Source organism: Morchella sextelata (genome assembly GCF_020137385.1).
Source record: "Morchella sextelata strain SCLS chromosome Unknown scls_8, whole genome shotgun sequence".
Taxonomy (NCBI): domain Eukaryota; kingdom Fungi; phylum Ascomycota; class Pezizomycetes; order Pezizales; family Morchellaceae; genus Morchella; species Morchella sextelata.
In genome coordinates this window covers 900,687-921,394 of record NW_025408623.1, presented here as the reverse complement: position 1 = coordinate 921,394, position 20,708 = coordinate 900,687, and the positions used below count along the sequence as shown (strand labels likewise).

At 49.3% G+C, this 20,708-nt stretch overlaps 8 protein-coding genes across 8 annotated transcripts; 5 read left to right on the top strand and 3 right to left on the bottom strand.

Moving 5' to 3' along the window:
• Window positions 1-1,226: 1,226 nt before the first annotated feature.
• H6S33_012466 (uncharacterized protein) lies at window positions 1,227-2,301 on the top strand (the record flags this gene model as incomplete). The annotated part of the gene is made up of 5 exons (XM_044843820.1): window positions 1,227-1,234; window positions 1,297-1,360; window positions 1,440-1,591; window positions 1,691-2,175; window positions 2,246-2,301. 5 exons carry the CDS (start codon window positions 1,227-1,229, stop codon window positions 2,299-2,301), a joined length of 765 nt encoding a protein of 254 aa, XP_044695115.1.
• Window positions 2,302-5,220: 2,919 nt separating this feature from the next.
• On the bottom strand, window positions 5,221-6,910 carry H6S33_012465 (uncharacterized protein; the record flags this gene model as incomplete). Its single annotated transcript, XM_044843819.1, has 2 exons — window positions 5,221-5,335; window positions 5,391-6,910. 2 exons carry the CDS (start codon window positions 6,908-6,910, stop codon window positions 5,221-5,223), a joined length of 1,635 nt encoding a protein of 544 aa, XP_044695114.1.
• A 1,011-nt stretch (window positions 6,911-7,921) lies between these two features.
• H6S33_012464 (uncharacterized protein) lies at window positions 7,922-9,511 on the top strand (the record flags this gene model as incomplete). The annotated part of the gene is made up of 4 exons (XM_044843818.1): window positions 7,922-8,382; window positions 8,446-9,294; window positions 9,380-9,392; window positions 9,491-9,511. 4 exons carry the CDS (start codon window positions 7,922-7,924, stop codon window positions 9,509-9,511), a joined length of 1,344 nt encoding a protein of 447 aa, XP_044695113.1.
• Window positions 9,512-10,212: 701 nt separating this feature from the next.
• On the top strand, window positions 10,213-12,009 carry H6S33_012463 (uncharacterized protein; the record flags this gene model as incomplete). Its single annotated transcript, XM_044843817.1, has 6 exons — window positions 10,213-10,222; window positions 10,305-10,405; window positions 10,501-10,538; window positions 10,600-10,808; window positions 10,875-11,871; window positions 11,937-12,009. 6 exons carry the CDS (start codon window positions 10,213-10,215, stop codon window positions 12,007-12,009), a joined length of 1,428 nt encoding a protein of 475 aa, XP_044695112.1.
• Window positions 12,010-13,167: 1,158 nt separating this feature from the next.
• H6S33_012462 (uncharacterized protein) lies at window positions 13,168-13,368 on the top strand (the record flags this gene model as incomplete). The annotated part of the gene is made up of 1 exon (XM_044843816.1): window positions 13,168-13,368. One exon carries the CDS (start codon window positions 13,168-13,170, stop codon window positions 13,366-13,368), a length of 201 nt encoding a protein of 66 aa, XP_044695111.1.
• A 1,168-nt stretch (window positions 13,369-14,536) lies between these two features.
• H6S33_012461 (uncharacterized protein) lies at window positions 14,537-17,790 on the bottom strand (the record flags this gene model as incomplete). The annotated part of the gene is made up of 3 exons (XM_044843814.1): window positions 14,537-16,596; window positions 16,803-17,484; window positions 17,575-17,790. The coding sequence occupies 3 exons, from the start codon at window positions 17,788-17,790 to the stop codon at window positions 14,537-14,539; spliced, it is 2,958 nt and encodes a 985-aa protein (XP_044695110.1).
• A 609-nt stretch (window positions 17,791-18,399) lies between these two features.
• On the bottom strand, window positions 18,400-19,502 carry H6S33_012460 (uncharacterized protein; the record flags this gene model as incomplete). The annotated part of the gene is made up of 2 exons (XM_044843813.1): window positions 18,400-18,887; window positions 18,968-19,502. 2 exons carry the CDS (start codon window positions 19,500-19,502, stop codon window positions 18,400-18,402), a joined length of 1,023 nt encoding a protein of 340 aa, XP_044695109.1.
• A 360-nt stretch (window positions 19,503-19,862) lies between these two features.
• H6S33_012459 (uncharacterized protein) lies at window positions 19,863-20,562 on the top strand (the record flags this gene model as incomplete). The annotated part of the gene is made up of 4 exons (XM_044843812.1): window positions 19,863-19,987; window positions 20,049-20,153; window positions 20,212-20,335; window positions 20,476-20,562. The coding sequence occupies 4 exons, from the start codon at window positions 19,863-19,865 to the stop codon at window positions 20,560-20,562; spliced, it is 441 nt and encodes a 146-aa protein (XP_044695108.1).
• Between the last annotated feature and the right edge of the window lie 146 nt (window positions 20,563-20,708).

Below are 20,708 nucleotides of genomic sequence, written 5' to 3'. Positions count from 1 at the left end.
GATACCCCCATATATCAGTGGATAGGTCACAGTTCAAGCTGCAAGTATCCCTTTAACAGCCACCAAGCCGCTAAAATCGAACTACTAATCGATTCCCAGAACCAGTTGAAAACCTATTAACAATCTAACACCACTCAGCACAATACCCTATGTTCATATCCAACACAACATGTTTCAAGTGAAACAAAAACCTCTCTCAATGAGCCAATCAAAAGCTTTTAAATGTACATTGCATATGCAGGTTATAATTATATACTTATTAGATAGCTAGATCCCCGATTATACGTATATACATGTACATATAATGTATTCACGTGCACGTGTTTTGATGTAGTATTCACAAGGTTCAAGTACTCTTCTATTACAATTGCAATGGTTACCTGGTAGCAATATTAGTACTAATATAACACAAAGTTTTCCAGGTGAGGATTTAGGGGAGGAAGCCACATGTGAGATATCCCATGGTAATATAGAAATACGATTCTAGCTAAATATATAGCTCTAGTTAGTTCTTTGAAAAAACAAAACAGTTCTAGTCATACAAGGAGCGTACAGCTGCAAATTTATGAATGTAGATAGCCGCCATGTAATATAAATACCCCGCTTAGTAAAGTTGCAGTAGCGGTCTGTGCAGCTGTACTACAAGTCGGTACATGTACTGTTGAATATAGTAGCTTAGTGCACATATTAGACTAAGGGAGCTCCCTGGTTACCTGTTTGTCATGTAGTTCGAGGTAAATACCTTTATAGCCATCTGTGTAGAGATTCAGAGCCTCGGTTACTCAAATAAAGTATCAATTAGTCGATATCGATCTATTCAGTTAGAAAGGATCGATCCTATAAAGTTACAACGTCGAGGGTCATGTTGGAATAGATGATCCGTTGTAGTTGCTTTAGAAGAACATAAAATTAATAAGCGGCCTAATCCACAGGAATATCTCTGCTCAAGTTATTCAAGTCTTTTGGCCGCAATATATACGCTGTTCGATTTTCGAACTTCTCGACAACCTTTTGGTGTTGTTTCCATCATAATCTATCACTCGTGCATACTTGGTTGTTGCATGGGACTGCTTAGGGCTCAACCCTGGCCCGGAAATTCCAAATCGGGCCAAGCCACACACACACACACAACTTTAGTAAATCTTTCCCGGTACACCGAACAGACGTCGACGACAACAAAGCAACAGCAGCACCACCACCAAAAACTCTAGTAACCATCGATCACAATGGGAAGGCAAGTTCACGTCACGGTCTACAAATTGGGAATTCGAATTGTTAACGGGGCCGGGATTATAGAGTTATTCGCAATCAGAGAAAGGGTGCCGGTTCCATCTTCACGGCCAACACCAGGCTGCGAAAGGTCGGTTTTTGATATCCAGTGGTTTTGTGGTTGGTTTAGAGGAAAGCCCGCTGACTGAGGCTTTCAATGCAATTTCCAGAACCCTGCCAAATTCAGAACCCTCGACTACTCCGAGCGTCATGGATACATTCGCGGTGTCGTAAAGGACATCATCCACGACCCTGGTAGAGGTGCTCCTCTTGCCAAGGTCGTCTTCCGCGACCCTTACCGCTACAAGCTCCGCCATGAGACGTACGACTTCCCATTCGAGATTCTTGGCTTGGAGCTGTTTGGTGGAAGCTTTGGTTGTTTGGTGGGGTATTTGGGCTGACGGGTTATGGGAATTCACAGTTTCATCGCCAACGAGGGCATGTACACCGGTCAGTTCATCTACGCCGGAAAGAAGGCCGCCATCAACATCGGAAACGTTCTCCCCCTCGGCTCCATGCCCGAAGGTACCGTCGTTACCAACGTTGAGGAGAAGACCGGTGACCGTGGTGCGATCGGTCGTACCTCCGGAAACTACGTCACCATCATCGGACACTCCCCCGATGAGGGCAAGACCCGTATCAAGCTTCCCTCAGGCGCCAAGAAGGTCGTTCCCAGCGCTGCCCGTGGTATGATCGGTATTGTTGCTGGTGGTGGAAGAACCGACAAGCCTTTGCTTAAGGCTTCGCGCGCCAAGTTGAAGTACAAGGTCAAGAGGAACAGCTGGCCCAGAACTCGTGGTGTGGCCATGAACCCCGTCGACCATCCCCACGGAGGAGGTAACCATCAGCACATCGGAAAGGCTTCTACAATCTCCCGTTACGCTTCCCAGGGTCAAAAGGCTGGTCGTAAGTATCCCAGAATGACAATTGTTCGGATTTTGAAGCTAGGCCCCTTACTAAGTTTAAATTTCTTTAGTTATTGCCGCCCGTCGTACTGGTCTGCTGCGCGGTACCCAAAAGACCAAGGAATAAACGGTTGGTTAAAAGTTGGGTTGGTTGGTGTTTTTTTACGATTTCTAGTTCTATTTCTTTTTTTTTTTTTGTGGGACAGGTTGTTTTTTCTTTTTTTTCTTTCCCGGGGGTTTGGGTCTGAAAATAAAAAAAAGGGAGAAAGTTGCATGGCTACCAAATAACAGAAAAGTGCCATGTTTCGAAAGCAACATACCCGAAAGGAACTAGAAATCTAATGGCGTCCTGAACAAACATTTGGTGCTTCAATGGTTTGGTGATATTTTTTTATAATCTTTTCTTTTGGTGGACATCGATTCTAGTACATGGTGGAGTTTTGTTGTCAGATCCAAAAACCCTACAGCGGCCATTAACAGATGTTAATGATCTCATACATCGGATCTTCCCGCACCACATGCATTTCCTATGTGCATTTTAAGGCTATTTTCGAAATCAAAGAATAATGATCAACGTTGTATGTAGCTGATGCAATATCCGAGTGATATTTTGTGAATGAGTCGTAATCAAAGAATCAAACGGCAATGATGCACCCAAGGATGAGGTGTGAGGATCGAACAGAGGGTGATTAAAGCAAGCGTTTCAAGCCCATTCATGGATCTCCGCTGGTAGGAGGGAAAATTCAACATTAGTATGCTCTATTTTCATGATTGTTTGCCTAGCCAGCACATTGTGGCGACGAATCTTCATTTGGTAGAAGTCTTTTAATTCGTTACACTTGCTGTTCGTCATTGGTATTTTTTTTTTTGGCAACATTGAGATAATGGATTAAACCAGCAATAATGAATTACCCCTTACTTATCTCACCTGTCCTTATCCCCAATATCACTACCATACCATTCATCCTCTTGTACTCCGTTCCGGTTGCCAACACGTCATTCGCCAATAAGATATCCCATCGTTCATAGCCACCAATCAGTCAATGACCCCTAGATATCAGCAGCTGATAAGGAGGAATAGAAACGTGTCTATATGCGGTTTATGACGAGATATCACCGAACCACCCAATGAGCCCAAATTAACTCGTCTGTAGGCGTAGGATTCCGGATCCCATCGACGGGTTTTGCATTCAAGGAATCTTAGAGCTAACAGGCTCCCGATTCTAAATTTTTCTACTGCTATAGATTGACTAACAGGGTAGACTATTGACAGGTTGACTGATCTGTTGTCAGATAATTTCTGTGGTAACAAGAAAGTTTGTCTAATTATCAGTGCTAGCATAGACTTATAACCCATGCCTTCGCAAATATATGTATCCATCGAGACTGGAATGCGGACGGAGATATGTACGTATATGTGTGATTCTGGGCTGGTATATATAGTATTTCCTTATTAGACAATGCCCGGGTGAGGTAGTACCTTAGCCATGAGGGAAAAGAAGGAGAGAGGTAATTAATGAATTAAACAAAAAGAAAAAAAGAGAAAAAAAAGAAGGAGAAAGGTGTATCCCCCGAGTGATATTCTGTGAGTTGACAAAGAAGCAACTCTGATCACTGTCCCGGAACCCGCCTTGATTATGAAATATTTCACGCTTAGGCACTAGGACACCTACTACAACAAGCCAAGGCGAGAACATCTTTGATCATGGTTGGTCTAAAACCGCAGAACTTAAGCCTACAATAGTTTTTGCTGACTCTTCTATCGTACTAGGAACAAAAGACTCATTTCTATGCGAGTGATATCTTGTGATCGAAATTATTACAATATTCCAGGTATAACACTCGTGCTCGCTGGTTTTTGGCCCCGGCTCTAAAGGCAACTGGGTCTTTGGTTATTCAGATGCTTAGAGTAGTATTTTTTGCACTTTATTTAAGAAAGCTCTACATACATGTACATAAGATAATCTAGCTAGCTTGACAATAATTGAAGGCCTAGCGGAATGGCTAATGTTTATTATCCTTAGGCCATGGTAACATGGCATAACACTTGACATTGATTTCTGGCAGCGCAGAACTATATCCAACCACACAACTAGATGACACAACCAGAACAACAACCAAATACGACTCATGAGCAAACGTAGCACTGAATACCCACTGTATCTATCAAATCCTAAGTGTGCCCAACTACATGTACGTATTCTAGCGCCAAACTAACTGCATACCTAAGTTTACCCCATCAAAGTTTCCCGAACCTCTATAGCCGGGCACCTACAAGCACTAACCAGGGATGAAAGGACCCATACAGATCAAAATACCAAGAAATTACCTACACAACTCGTCTTCCATCGACCCTCTAAGCCATCATCAGCCATGCGACCTCTAACACTAGCTGCACCAATAGCATGGCTTGTTGGAGCATATTACTGGAATGTGTCCTGAGAACATTGGAGAACAACCCCCTCTATATAGACCATGCATGGGTTTACTAGGAGAGCGTCTACCGTGGCCTGTGAGATCGATCATATCTTAACACTCGCAATCCATCCACCCGGGCGACATGACAAACCCAAAAGGCGGAATAGTCAAGTTATTGGCTTAAGTCTTCGATATTGTATCATCATACATTTTTGTAATATCCTCCCTAATCTGATTACTTAGGCAACGGCTGTTTAGCTAGGGCTGTCCCCCAAAACTATAGGATAGATTAGGAGCACGAGATCTTCCCCCATCCCAGGTAGTTTCTTTGGACATGGTAGAGTAGAACAAATATGAGTCATTAGTAATTGGAAAGATTTGCTAATTGTAGTCATCATTATGTTTTCGATTGCGTCCTTATTATAAAGGTATACCGGACAAGATGATGCCACATGTGCAAACATACGTAAATAAAAGGTAAAATATAATACAGAGCCATTTCTCTGGAAAATCGTAAAATGCAGCTAACTCCTTCCTGAATTATTACATCACTAAGTCCTTTTGCTGTTGATAAACAAATAAAGATCGAGATAAAGGAAACAAACAGATCATCGCGGATCGAATACCATTATGCGACTAAATCTTCTAAGATGGATTCGAGTTCCTCTTTCTCAAAAGGTGCCCACATAACCTCTGTTCCTTGCGAGTCTTTCTTGGAGACGATCATTTGATGATCTTGAAACCTGGGGAGAAGGTTAGTAATTTGCGCACAAAATCAATAGACAAGGAGACACGTACTCCTTCAATAACGTTTTAAACGCCATATCGTTACTGCAAAGGAACTCTTCCACAGCCTTCTGATAAAACACCCTGTACTCAATTCCCCATTCCTCATTAGCTCCTCCTTGACCCGCCATAGGATCATCCATCATAGCTTCGAGCTGATGACTAATAAGAACTCTAAAAAGACTCCTTGCATTCATATTCAGTGATGACAAAACGTGCTTAGCACCCTTTGTTCCACCTGCTCTCTTGGAACCGCCAATAAGGGCAAGGGATTCATCAATTGAAGACTCAACAGCATATGGCGCGAATGTTGTCGCGTCGTGCCATAGGAAGTTATATTGTGAAGCACGGGCAGCATCCCAGAGTAAAGGAGCGCGGAGGTGGTCAATCGTAGCTACAAGAGAGATTTTTGTGTGCGAACAGAGACGAGCGATGAGGACTTGGGAGCGTTCCCCTCGGATTGATTCACCATCAAGGTTGTGAATTATCAGCGTGAGCTTTGAGACCTCATCCGAGTCGAGAATGGCGATCACATTATCGAGCATCTCGTTAGGATTGGAGCCGAGCTTGACGTTATGGCCCTGGCCGAGAATGGCGTTTGCAATGGAGGATAGGATGTCTTTGACCGTAAGAGTAGGAACGTATCCGTTTACCACAACGAGGGACGAAGGGTTTGTATATATTTGTTTTGCAAACTCCATCACTAGTTTACGCTTTGAGCCGTAGCCATATAGAAGGATGTTGAAACCTTGAGAGAGCTCGAATTGCCATTGCTCGAAGGATTTCTTGTGGAGCTCCGCGAGGTACAGTCGATCCTCAACATGGTCGGGGACGTGTTCCCTGATCAGCTGGAAGTAACGTCCATGATCTAGAGGGGCGAGGGACGCGAGAGTGCTATTTGAAGTTATTTGTCGCGCTTTCTTGTTTTGCCCAAAATACGACTCGAAACCCTCAGTTGGTGGGGGTGGCTCTGGTTCTTTTGGCTTCCTTTTCCTTCCCCGAGGTTTCCCTTTCTTTGCTCCAGCTTCGTCGGTAGTTTCTGGGAGTGGTCCGTCATCGTCCTCGTCGTCTTCAGAATCTGCGTAGATCCGTCGAACAAGCTCGTCCTCCTCGTCCTCGCTAGAGTCCCCAGCTACTACACGGGCAACGATCTGTCGCGCACTCTTTTTCCGAGCTGATCGGTCTGCATTTGTGACAACTGAAGGGGGCGAGATTGCGTTCTCCACGAAACGAACAGAGTTGGGATTGCTGGAATTATCGCGTCGAGGTGTTCGTGCTGGAGCAGCGCGCTTCAGAGGGGATGAAGACATGATAGTTTCAGATCCTAAGCTGGTTCCTTTTGTGCCAATTCTGGGGCTAGCCCTGTTGGGCGCACTGGTTAGGGTGTGAGAACGGTGTTTCCCGGTGGTCTCTGGGCGTTGAGGCGGCTGCGTAGGAATGCTCGAAGACGCTGTGGTAGGAAGCTCTGAGGTGGAAGAGGATTTTGCGGCTGCACCAGGAGAGGCAGAGTTGGACGACCGTTTCCTTTTCATGACGACCTTGTCTCACAGTAAACTTACCCACGTAGGTATGGTCGTGGTGCGGACTAACCAGGGTGTCTAGCTTTGAGTGCCCTGGAAACCGTTGTTGTTTAAGTGGAACTGTAGGACCTGAAACCCTATCAAAAGCCTTGCAGACCCGAGTCCCACATACCGATGTCCAAACAATTGACAATATAATAGAGAATCACTCCATTTCCCCCTTTACTTTAAAAACCTTTTACTGATAATCGTAACTACTCTGAAAACATGGTGAGATATGCCAAGTCTACGTGTCTTGGCAATTGTTGAATCATTACATGGAGTGGTACCTTTCCTAGAGTTTTAAGTTGATATTGGAGGTGTTTGTGGTCGGCTCAGTAGGCAGGTCACGGCTTGTACAGATGGATAAGAAACATATCAGCCATAAATATAAATTATTTGGAGTTTCGTTTCTAATACAACGATTATTCCTAAACAGGTTTAGGCAAGTTCGAGTGATAGCCGGTGAGGGAAACATACACCACGAATAGGCATGTATGATTCACACGACGGGTTAATCAAATATGTGTATTTTTCAGAATTACGAGAGAAAACTTCAAAGAGCTTAAAGAGCTTAAAGAGCTCGATAGTCTTTCACCTTACAATCAAAGATTGTCTCTCATGCCCCCCACACAACACCTCCGAAACCCCTAACCCTATGCAACACCCTCCAGCTCTAGATCTTGGGATTAATCCCAAGATCTCGTAATTCCCATCCGTTTACATGAGTAGGATCTCCAAGCGAAATATATAGCCCGGGAACTCGCCTGATACCCCCCTGTAAAGCTAAAGCTGTCCATTTGCTGTAGTACAAACCCACCACACGAAATTTTCCCTGCAACCCAGGTCAAGCGGCTCTGCGTAGATAAAAAAGCTCTACCCCCACCTGTAGATACGACTCACACGACCCCTCATTGCTTCACTCTCGCCTCCACACCATAGGACTTATCCTACACCTACCAATTGACCCTCTACGAAGTCACAATGCTTTCTAGACTCTCTTCGAGGCTCCCCACTCGCGGTGTCGCTTTCATGACTACTCGTGGCTACGCAACTGGGCCCGCGCCAAATGCGAAGTGGAAATACGTCCCTCAGAGTGGTAGTTACCCACAGGGGTTCAACGTTGGTGGTATTCACTGCGGAGTGAAGAAAGATGGGAAGAGCCTTGACCTTGCGCTTGTGACTTCCGAGTTGCCGTGCAGCGCCGCTGCGGTTTTCACGAAGAATGTCTTCAAAGCGGCACCTGTGGTCATGGGTAGGGAAATGTTGGACAAGCGAAAGGGTTATGGGATTAGAGGGCTTGTGGCTAACAGCGGATGTGCAAATGCCGTCACCGGAAAGGGCGGAATGGAGGATGCGTTGGCTATGGGGAAGGGAGTTGACAAGCTGGTGGGAGAAGAGGAGAGCAGTACTTTGGTCATGAGCACTGGTGTTATTGGACAAAGGTGCGATATTGTAGATCTGAGCTTTAGTATGATATAGAAGGCTAATTTCTAGGATTGACAAAGGCTCCCGATTAAAAAGATTCTTGACGGAATCCCGGAAGCCTATAAAATCCTTGCACAATCTCACGAGGCCTGGCTTAATACCGCGAAGGCCATTTGCACAACAGACACCTTCCCCAAGCTTTGCTCCAAGAGCTTCACTTTCCCTGGATCCTCAACAACCTACAAGATCGCTGGAATGGCTAAGGGAGCTGGTATGATCCATCCCAACATGGCCACTCTCCTTGGATTCATGGCCACAGACGCCCCCGTCTCCCCAGAGGCTCTCCAGAACATCCTCACCCACGCCGTTGAACGCTCGTTCAATGCCATCTCTGTAGACGGTGACATGAGTACCAACGATACTGTCGCTCTCCTTGCCAACGGCGCTGCAGGTGGCAAGACCGTAGAGGCAGGAACTGAAGCCGAAGCCGTCCTCAGAGCGGTCGTAACGGAGTTTGCCGAAGAGCTTAGCAAGCTGGTTGTCCGTGACGGAGAAGGCGCGACAAAGTTCGTGACCGTCAGTGTGAAGGATGCAAACAACTTTGCAGATGCGAAACAGGTCGCATCAACCATCGCTAGATCTCCTTTAGTAAAGACAGCCCTCTATGGGCGAGATGCTAACTGGGGTAGAATTTTGTGTGCGACTGGATACTCTGGTATCGATGGAATCGTTCCGGAGAAGACCAATGTGTCTTTCATCCCGACTGATGGCTCGCCTGAATTGAAGCTCCTTGTTAACGGAGAGCCAGAGAATGTGGATGAGGAGAGGGCGAGCGAGATCTTAGCCATGGAAGATCTTGAGATTAGGGTTTCGTTGGGAACTGGCAAGGGTGGTGAGGCGGCATATTACACGTGCGACTTCTCGCATGAGTAAGTTGAACCCTAACCCTGATTTAAGGATATTGTGTCTTTCCTTCGTTGGTTAGGATCGTTGCTGACAGATGCGCATTTGTAGGTATGTCACGATTGTAAGTTTTCCCCTAGTGACACTTGTACTCCTTGTAGATGATAGCAAGATATCATACAATTCAGATATCCAGGACGGAGAGCTAACATTCGGGTCAAGAACGGAGACTATCGCACTTAGATTTAGATTAGGTAGAGAGCTTGGTGAAGGTGAAAGTGGAGGTCACGTGGCGGAGCTATATGTCGACGTTAATGATCACCAAGAGCGATTAATGAAAATTGAATGTGATACCCGTGGTGAACATAAATAAGCTTATTCTTCTCCTCCTGTGCCTGGGTTGATTTCGAATCGATTCAGGTAGAAATTGAAAGAAAGAAAAAGAGAAACACAGGAAGAAGACGGGGAGGTGCTCTACATGTAGTAAGAGGCGCACCTGTCCAATCAACCAAGGCCCCACCAATTCAGGCCACATCTACCTGCTGTGGGGAAAGAAACCATCAGAAGATGTGTTGTTGTTCTGGAACTGCTAATGCCGGTCACCGCAAGGAGGGAATCTTATTTCGGTTGTAGGTGAGTGAGCGAGCGAGTGAGTGAGGCGGCGTTGTGTGGATGGGGATGACAAGGGGCTAGCGGGTTGGACCCAGCCAGAGAGATGTGGCCTCAACTCTCTGCCTCCAACTAAAAAAACCCCGAACTCTCCTGAACGTCTTCCCTTCTTCCTTCTCTCAGAACCATCAACCATCTCTCAACCAACATTCCTCCCAACGGCACTCTCTCTTAAAGCGTGCTTGCCTTCCATAGCGAGGAGACTCTCTTTCTCTTCGTTCATTACCATCTTTTCTTTTGAATTTTAATAGGCTTCTGTTAATTCCACCGCAATCATGAGCGGCTGTGAGTACCCGAGTTCCCATCTCGCTTTAGAAAACTTTGTGTTTCGCAATTCCTTTGAACTATACTGACTCTATTTCTACAGTGCGATTCCTCGACTTGATTAAGCCGTTCGTGCCCATCCTCCCAGAGGTGGCGGCGCCCGAACGCAAAACTCCATTCAGACAAAGGCTAATGTGGACTGGGGTGAGTTTTTCTTCGCGATGCTTGAGCCTCGCTTGCTTTGGTAGCAATGTGGCCTTATTTTGTGCACGGATGCTGACGTGCTATGGCGCCAATAGTTGACACTACTTATTTTCTTGGTTATGTCCCAAATGCCGTAAGTTTTATTGTTCCAGATTAATTGCTCCCATTGGACAGCTTTGCTGACCTGCATAAAGATTGTATGGAATTGTATCTTCAGATACCTCGGATCCCCTCTATTGGCTCCGTATGATGTTGGCAAGTAACAGAGGAACATTGATGGAGCTGGGAATATCTCCAATTATCTCGTCTGGAATGGTTTTCCAGCTTCTCGCCGGTACTCACTTGATTGATGTCAACCTCGACCTTAAGTCTGATCGCGAGCTCTACCAGACCGCCCAGAAGTGTAAGCAGCCATTCAATTCCATTTGGCGATCCTTCAATGGTAATGAGCTAACGATATAACCTATAGTGTTTGCCATTATTCTTTCTCTCGGACAAGCTACCGTCTACGTTTTGACTGGTCTCTACGGACAGCCCAGTGATCTTGGTGCTGGTGTTTGCCTTCTTCTTATTCTCCAGCTCGTTGTTGCAGGTGTCATTGTCATTCTTCTCGATGAGCTCCTCCAGAAGGGTTACGGTCTTGGATCCGGTATCTCTCTTTTCATTGCCACCAACATTTGCGAGAGCATCATCTGGAAGGCTTTCTCTCCCACCACCATCAACACTGGACGTGGACCTGAATTCGAGGGAGCCGTCATTGCTTTGTTCCATCTCCTCCTTACCTGGGGCGACAAGAACCGCGCTCTCCGTGAGGCTTTCTACCGCCAGAATCTCCCCAACATCATGAACCTTTTGGCTACCCTCGTTGTCTTCGCCTCGGTCATCTACCTCCAGGGATTCCGTGTCGAGATCCCCGTCAAGTCTAGCCGTTACCGTGGAACTCGTGGAACCTACCCGGTCCGTCTTTTCTACACCAGCAACATGCCTATCATGCTACAGTCTGCTTTGAGCTCCAACGTTTTCCTCGTCTCACAGATGTTGTACAACCGTCTCCCAGATAACCTTCTCGTTCGTTTCCTCGGTGTCTGGGAGCCCAAGGAAGGATCTGCTCAGCTCTACGCTGTGTCTGGTATCTCTTACTACATGTCTCCTCCCCTCAACTTCACCGACGCTCTTATCGACCCACTTCACACCGCTATCTACATCTTGTTCATGCTCACCGCCTGCGCCATGTTCTCCAAGACCTGGATTGAGGTTTCTGGCTCTAGTCCCCGTGATGTTGCCAAGCAATTGAAGGAACAGGGTTTGGTAATGGCCGGACATCGTGAGCAGAGCATGTACAAGGAGCTCAAGCGTGTTATCCCTGTTGCCGCTGCTTTCGGTGGTGCTTGCATTGGTGCTCTCTCCGTCGCTTCCGACCTTCTCGGTGCTCTTGGTTCCGGAACTGGTATCTTGTTGGCTGTTACGTAAGTTTTACCTGCTACCGTGAGGTTATTGTGTTTGGACATTTGCTAATATAAATTGTTTATAGAATCATCTATGGATATTTCGAGATCGCTGCTAAAGAGGGTGACATGGCTGGCCTCGGCCAGTTCGTCTCATAAGTATGTTGCCAATAGCAAGATGCATTTCTTTTCATGTTGATTGACATTTTTTGTTTCCTTGTAAAGATAGAGATGTGTTCCTAGTGGCAAGGGAGAGGGAAATCAGGAGCCTGTTTTTACCCCCTGCGTTTTGACGAAGAATGAAGAAAATCTGTTAAAAAAAAAGATGGGCACAAATCTTGATACCTGGGCGTAAAGGCGGACTGGATCTTTCTTTTTGTGGGGGTACTAAAAAGGTCAGGGTGTAGGCCTCAAAAAGGGGAATTGCGGCTTTTACATTATTGTTTTAATGTTGCTTCCTGGAGCAAGGGAAAAGAGCATGTGTTATGTATTTAGTGTTTGTTTCCGGGTTTCATGTGGGTACTTTTGGGGGTTGGCAGGGCGAAATGTTGAATTGATTTTTTTTCCAGGCACTTTGATGGTTTCTTTTGATGACAATCATCCATCTGGTTTCTCCCAGATGCGTGCATTAGTAAATTCGACAGGCGGGTTACACCAATCTGTAGGTACAAAGAATTGTAGATATTGACCTGGGATGAGATGGTTGAAATAGTAATATTTCCGAGTGTAGTTGAGAAGAATGGTAGTAGAAAGATTGAACAATCTTAATTTTGGGTGATCTATGTCTGGTGCTCAGTGAAAGACTTATCTTACCGCTATCCGTCACCAAATGTCACTCGGTCACTCAAGTACACCCTGTAAGACAACTTGCTCCATTTGGTGACGGTTCCCATAGGTGAGAAAGGGTAACATTTTCCTGCTGCATTTCCGGCCGGCCTCGGCCTCAAGAGATCTTCCCTGTGATATCTTGAGTTTGACCCGTGTTTCTCGAGCTTCTACAAGATTGTTCAGAGTGGGGGAAGTGGGGGGTTGTGCCGATATGTAGTCATTAGATTTTCAGTTAGTTAGCTACCTGAATACTCTTGGCTTTGGAGAGGGGATATAAAGACAGGAGGAGATTACCTGTAGCTGCTACCTCAAGGTGAGGTGGAGGGTTGTGCTAAAGGTACTTCTAATACCTCAGGGTGCGATCTTTTGCACAATACCGATGCTGAAACCAGCTAGGGTAGTGCATGGGTTTTATATGCGCTACATCCTCTTGCCTTAAAGTGTGAGTAGGCCTAAAATCTGGGTGATCAACCAGAAGATTTTGGGACCATGACTATTCGTCTTATACTAAGTCCAAAGTCCCAAGTCGTCTTCGAGCGGCAATCAGAAGATGACGTGAGGAAAGACCAAAAGCCTGAACTAGAAACCAGGAACCCACAAAAGACTGAGAGGCTACAGAGAACCAAAAAGCCCGCACACCGGACTAGAAGCGCAAAATGGTATCTCTCGATGCCTCCTCGCAGTAGTTAGGAGACGACGAAGATAAAGCCAAACTGCCATAGGAGACTAAAAGCTCACAGGAGACCAAAAGCTCACAGAGACCAAAGACTCCCCTAAGCTAGAGAAGAGCTAACTAGAGCCTAACAAGCCTAAAGTCTACGTCTACGGAGAGGTAGAAGCCTACACGCAGGGCCGAAACCAAAGCACGCCAGCCTCAAAACCTAACGTCTCAACTCTCGGTCATCCCCTCAAGGGAAATGTCTAGAAGCAGTATATACCCTCCCTAACAAGGACCCCTAAGGCCTCGCAGCCGTACTCTGGAGGAAATATGAGGGATATCGGGAGGGGCGGGGCCCAAACTAATACTGTAGCAAGGAGTTCAGAGAGGTTTTGGTGTGGCCATCTGTGGCCACCGACAGGCAAGGTTGCTAGGTTAAAGTATGGTAAAATCTATGGCTGGCCTGGCCTGGCCTGGCCTGGACGGTGCGGGTAGCGTAGGTAGACTGACCAGGATACATGTAGTTGTGGGTAATACGAGGACAGGTGGTGCTTGTGATGAAGGACAGGTCACAGTGGTCACGGTGTCCTCGCTAGTTAAATTTGTCTACAGCTACATTTTCTTGTGTCTCGCTTTCTTTTCTTTCTTTGTTTCATCATCAATATATATATATATATATAATCATTCGCGTTTTGTTTTACTTTAATAAATTAAGCCCCAGCTTTCCTCCTATACTAATTCACGTAGGACCAAAATCTATTCTAAACTCCCGGTTTACTCCAAAACGGGTTGGTATATGTACTATGGGGGCTCATATATCTCTACCCTAGGGCGCTACTCTTCTTGCCTAGTAATATTATGAGAAACCGAGAAATGTGCTCATTCTTTTATAATTTAGGTCGACCGTTTTAACAACCAATATATTGCTACCAATGTGGCTGCCAAGAGCGAGTGACCTCTTGTGATTACTCCAACACAGACATCCTTGATTTGGCACAAGGGTCGAGATCAGTGTTTGTTTGACATTGAACACTCACAGTTTACGGAAAGCTCTCAAAGATTGCGCCAGAAGGGGCTCATCCTTTCCCAACATTTTACTCCTAAGAAAAACACAAAGAAAGAAAGAAAAGATATTCGCTTTTACTTATTACACTAACCACACTACACTACACTAAAAAAGATTTTTTCTATCTACAATTCTCACTTCGACACCTCCCCATTCTGCAGCCTCTTCCCCGCCGTCACGGCCCAGTTTATAAAGTCCGTAAACAGGCCTCCCTGCACCCTCCATGTGCGGTCCGTCAGCAGCTTTGTCAAGCTCTTCATATAGATGCTGACGGCCCTCTCGACATCCTCTTTCTTCATGCCTCCGCTCGCAACCAGCACCTTCATGACTGCAATGCTAGCTTGCGAGCATGCGGCCTTATGCTTCTCCCTGCCCGCCCCCCCGTCCTTCGCCGCCTCCACGTGCACCTCCTCTAGCAGGCCCCACAGCGCCTCCCTCTCCTGTTTTTTACCGACCACAACATCCGCCTCCTTCCCCCTCAACGAGTTCGCAAAGTTCCTCACAACCACTGCCGCATGTTCGGCCACTGGTCTACTCGCCGTCCTCCTCGCGCACCTCAGCAGCGGCAACACCATGGCCGACGACACACCGACATCCAGCGCCCGCGGTGACCGCGCAAAGATGTCAAGTAGGTCCAGAACACGGTTCTTGAAGTTTGTTATGGTCTCCTTGGCCGCCCGTGTTTCGGCCTTCTTGGACTTCTCGGCGCTGCGCTGCTTGAAGATTGTGACGAGGTGCTGGTCGAGCGCGAGCATGGCGTCGTCGTCCATGTCGCTGCCATCATCGTCGGAGTTTGCGGCGGCGCCGCTGGCGCTGAGGGCTTCGGCGAGGGCGGACTCGAGCTTGGTGGCTTCGGTCTCGTCGATTTCTTCGTCTTCAGAGTCGTCGTCGGATGCGGAGCCCTCGTCGTCGGAGCTGGCGTCTTCTTCGTCGAGATCCATATCTTCAGCGTCCACGACCTCTACGTCCGAGTCCTCTTCTCCGTCATCACTGCCGTCCATATCGACGTCGCCTTCCTCGTCCTCATCGTTCCCGTCAAACAGCTCTTGCTGCCCACCCAAGCTCTCCTTCGTCTCCAGCACAGCAAACATGGCCTCCAGCCCGCCAGCCGTGATCTGGTCCACAAAGCTCGCAAACACCTGCTGCGCCAGCTTGCGCAGCAACACGCTCGGCTTTGACAGGAAGCTCAGCAAGATCTCGACCAGCACCTGGCTCGCGTCCACGTCTTCGTCGTCGCCCTTCTTACGCACTACCTTGTCGTAGCAGATCTGAAGCTCGTCGAGGACGCCCAGGGCGTCGGTTTCGCCGGCGTACACTTGCAGGATGACCAGTGAGTAGAGGAGCTCGAAGGAGGAGAGCTGCGACGACTTGGTGCTATCTTTGCTGCTGTGCGCGGTACGCTTCTTGCGGATGCGCTCGAGCGTCTTAGTGGCGCTCTTGAGTGCCTCGGCGATCACGTCGTCGATCTCGATAGCGAGCTTATAGCCGTCGGTCTTCTTGAGTGCGCCAATGGTCTTGACGGCCCTGTAGGGCCATGTCTCGTCGCCGTCCGCCGCATCCTTGAGCGTGATCAGATGCGACAAGCAGCTCATCAAGCGGCTTCTAAACATCCCCTGGCTACCCGCACTGATCGGTGGTGTCGCGCCCTCCAGCACATCAAAGTGGCCGAAGGCCGTAAACATCTCCACCACCTCCCTGAGCCACGCGCCGGACTTGACGCTCTTACTGCTGCGCACCACGGACAAGATTTGATCGCACGCCCACTGCCTGCGCACCTCCGCCGCCTTCACCTCGTCCACCCCCGGCGCGAGCATGATGCCGCGCAGCACACGCACCACCGCCACGAGCCCGTCCTCGTCGGCCAGACACAGGATCTTCTCGACGTGCTTGCCCTTGGTCAAGGAGTCGAAGCTCGGGGTGCCGTTGTTTGTGATGAGCTGTGTTACGATGATGGGGACGCTCCATGGCGCCGCTTCCGCCTTGGCTAAGAGGGCGCGCGCGCATTTGGCCGCGGCTTTGTGGAGGTAGCGGGAGGCGTCGGACAGCTGGTTGATGAGGCTGCGCATGAAATTCTTGGTGAAGAGGGCGGAGAGATGCTGGGAGGTGGAGGGCGTGGTCTGCTCGAGCGCTTTGGCAAAGAGGAGGAAGCCGTGGAATTTGCGCTCTTCGGAAGCGGAAGTTGAGAATAGTGATTCTGGAGGGGGGTAATGATTGGTTAGCGGGTTTTCAGAAGATGTATGTTGATCATTGGCCCTTGAGGGTTTGGGGATGTGGGGCTTCCGGGAATGCTACTGGGCCATTGAGTTTAGGCAATCCTGGGCACCAGCTCCGGGGAGGATACTAATACAGCGATTCATCCTAGAAAAGGCAGGGAAGAAGAAAAGAACAAAAGAAACTCACCATCAACAACAGCTCTCCAGAGCTCAGCCCACCCAGCGATCTCAGAGCTCTTCCCCAGCTCACTCCACACCCCCTCCTCCGCCAAATACACCGCCAGAATAAAGTCCCACACAAAGTGCAACTTCTGGCTCCACGTCCCCTTCGCCGCACCCCCACCGCCTTCCTCCTCCCCTGAATCCTTCAAGATCTTGCCTAACACCCCCAAATTCCCTGCCCCAAGCGGCAACCCCCCACTCCACACCTCCCGCGGCGCCGCAACCCCCGGGTGATATGCCGCCACGCACAGCCACACCGCAACGCCCTCCGTCGTCTTGCTCATCCCGCTCTCTACCAGCGTCGAATACGTCGCTGCCGCCGCCCCTGCGCCAACCCCGCGCTGCACAGACTCACACACGGCCCACGCGCAGCTCTCGCGCAGCCATGGCTTGCGCTTCGCCAGCTCGAACAGCTCATGGAGGACCTCTCTGTGCGCGGCCTCGGCCTCGCTGCCGGGCGCCGCGGTGATGCCGGACTGCAGGATGCTCTGCAGTCCAAAGAGGCGGCCGAGGTGGTAGCCGCGTTCTTCCGGACGGGTGGTGTGTCCGCTTTGTGGGGTGGTGTTGGTCTTGACGGCGGAGAGGATGGTGGCGAGGGAGATATCCCATTTGGCGGGGTTTCCTGAGGACTGGAGGGAGGCAAGGAACTATGTGGTCTCCTCGGGGTTGTGTTAGAGGGCAAGTGAGTGGAAGTGAGGGAAGAGAGTGAGAGTTAGAGGGAATGGGAGGGGGTGTACCTCGGTGAGGACAATTGCAAAACCGGGGCGTGAGGAGTTACTCCCGGAGGAGAGGCCCTTTGTGAGGCGCGAGAGGGCATAGTCGACGTCCTTCTTACTTTGCGGGGTGCGCTCGGTGGTGAGGAGCGTGGTGAGCTCGGTGGTGAGCGTGTGCGCGGTGGAGAGACGCACGGACTCGTCGTTAGAGCCCAGCGGCTTGTAGAGATGGAGAGACATTTGGCGATGTCTCTGATATGTATTTAGCGTCTCCTCCGCTATGCTGTATATCCTATCGTGAGTATGAGGTTTTCTTTCGAAGGAGGAGAGTTTTCTCTTTCTTCGGTCTGGGTTGGTGTTGCCAAGAAGAAGAAAGATTTTCTAAGACTGTGCGGCAGGGATGTCGCTGTGTAAAAAGAGCCTCCTACGTCAAACGTCAAAGTCAAAGCAGAGAAAGAGAGAACTGAGACATCCCCGCAACGTCAATGATCAGAGAGGGGTGTTTATTGTCTGCACTCGAAGGGAAATTACGATATATTGATAATACTCTCAATTGATAACTGATAGCTACTAATAATCAAATTGAACAAGCAAAAAAAGCAAAAAAAAAAAAAAAGAGAGAAGGTAAGACTGCGCTACTACCTAGGAAAACTGCGAGAGCAGTGCCTGTTAGTACAAAAGAAACCCCCCCCTCCCCTCCACTCCAAGAAGAAACCCCCCCTCCAAAAAAAATATCCCACCTTCCCCCACAGACAAGAATCCTCCCAGCAGACTCCCTAAACCTCAAAAGAAACAATATCTACAACCCGCCGTCCTCTCCTCCCACGACAGGTCCCTCCACCGATATTGTCACCTATCCGCCTTCACCAGACTCCCTATCGAGAACGCGCTCCTCGACTTCGCCTTCACATCCGCATACTTCGCCGACGCCAGCTTATACGAAGAGCTACGACTCGGCTTCTCGGACCTGTGCGGCTTCACCGTGGCCGATGAGCTGCTCGTCGTCTCTGTCAGCGTCTTCGTGCGCCGCGGCTTGCTAGCCTTCTCGACGATGATTTCGCCGCCGAGCGGCAGCGTTTGCCCGTGCATGAGCACTGGGTGGTCAGGGTAGCTGGTGTGCCCGTCGTGCCCGTCGTGCCCGTCGTGACCGTAGCTGTGACTGTTATGTCTGGCGTGCCCGGCGCGCCCGCTGTGACCGCTGTGACCGCTGTGGCCGTAGCTGCTTGCTGATGGCGGTGTTGGCGGCGGGGATACCAGGAGGGGGAAGAAGGTCTGCGGGTCGATATCAGCCATTACAAGCCGGCCTTGGTGCTTGACGACTTTATCCAGTCTCGATTCTACAGCGCACACCGTCAGTATCGATATCAATACTCCCTTCTCTCTCCACCCTCTCCTCAAAGCTCCAAGAAACACCTACCATGCGAATACGACACCAACAGCGAATACCACGGCCACCCCTCCTCCTCCTCAAAGAACAACCCATCCTGCAGATGCTCCCATGCTTTCTTCACATCCCTATCCAGCAGGAACGCCAACAGCTCATACGTCTTATCCGTCGCATTTCCGCCCTGCAACTGCGCATACTTCTGCCTAAACACGCTCGTCTCCTTCACCGGCGGTATATACAAGCGCCCCTGATCGTCCAGCAGCCTACACAGCTCCACCTTGATATCGCAGTCGAGCGGGAGCATCGTGCGCGGCACCGCCCTCGACAAGCCCTTGCCGCTCTTGCTCGAGCCTTCCCGCCGCACTAGGTCGGCTGTTATAGCCTCAGAGAGCGCGGCGTAGAGGCCCCCAATGTCGCCGGGGGTGATGGCGCTGAAGTCGACGGACACGTGGTGGTGGACCGAGTGCCCCCATTCTTTGCGGTAGCGGATAGTGTACTTTGGGGGCGCGGCGATCTCGATGCCGATTTCGGTGGCGGCGGCGGCGACGGGGTCGACGGTAGACATGGCGGGTGGTGGGGGGTGGGGGCGGTGCGGGTGCGAGAAGAGACCGGAGATGAGGGCTGACATGGAACGGGGTGGTGGGTGGGGTTTATTTAATGATCTGCCTCTATATGTGTGGTTTTGGCGGTGGTTTTTTTGGTTGGAGGAGAAGGACTCACGCACGATGAGGCGATCGCGATATCAGGCACCTTGCAGGGACAGACAGATACACAGGCAGCCAGATAGGCAGGCACGCTGTGTGACAGTTGGCTTACCTACTTACTGCTGGCTCACCGGGTGGAAAAAGCACTCTTCTACACCCTAGCTACTACCTCTCGCGCTTCCGCTTCTTTTCCACCCCCTCCTGCTCCGCGAATAAAAGCTATGCACGTACTCTACTGGGCAGAAGGGACCTCTAAATACATATACACATCACACACCTATATTCCCTACTCCCTCTGCTCTACTCTGCTCTGCCCTTCTCCACTGCAGACCAAAGACGCTCCATCGTGAGCAAAAGACAGGCAGAGAACAGAGCAGCCACATACTCCCGATAGCTGTCAATGATAGGCACGAAGCTGTCAATGATAGACAAGTAAGAAGCGGACGTCGGCCCCCTTCCCTCGCAGCTGCACTTCGCTGTCCGGGCGACGACGACGTGCAGCATCCCTGCAAGTACCTGCCAAGCCGTGTCCGCGCAGAACATTCGAAACCATACGCTAACTCAGGTAAGGCAGGCACATGTATCCAAGGTAAGGGCATTGAGTGAACAACACTCTTGCAGCAGATGCCGATTAGTTAGTAGGGAGAAAAGGGGAGAAGGCCATGTGCGCGGAAGAGATTTGACAGTTTGTCCAGTACGTACCCGATATTCCGGCGGATCGAGATTAGCGATGCTTTGAGAGAGAGTGGGAGAGGTGCAGTGCGGTAAGGAAGGGAAGGAAATGATACCCACGACCGGTAACTGCATCTGGAACGCAGCACTGAATATTAATAGGAGGGCAGAAACAGATGCAACGGCAGAAAGGATTCAGATGGGACAGCTCATGATGACGTAAAAAACCAGTCGAGACCCGAGGAATAGGCAAGTACTACTATAGCTGTCTATGTAGCTATTGTTGTTTTATCCAAAGAGAGCGCTTCACAATGCCACTTGGAAAAAGCTTTACGGAGGAGGGTTTCTGGATGGATCATGTAGCTAATGCTTGCTTGCTTGCTTGGGGCGGCGTT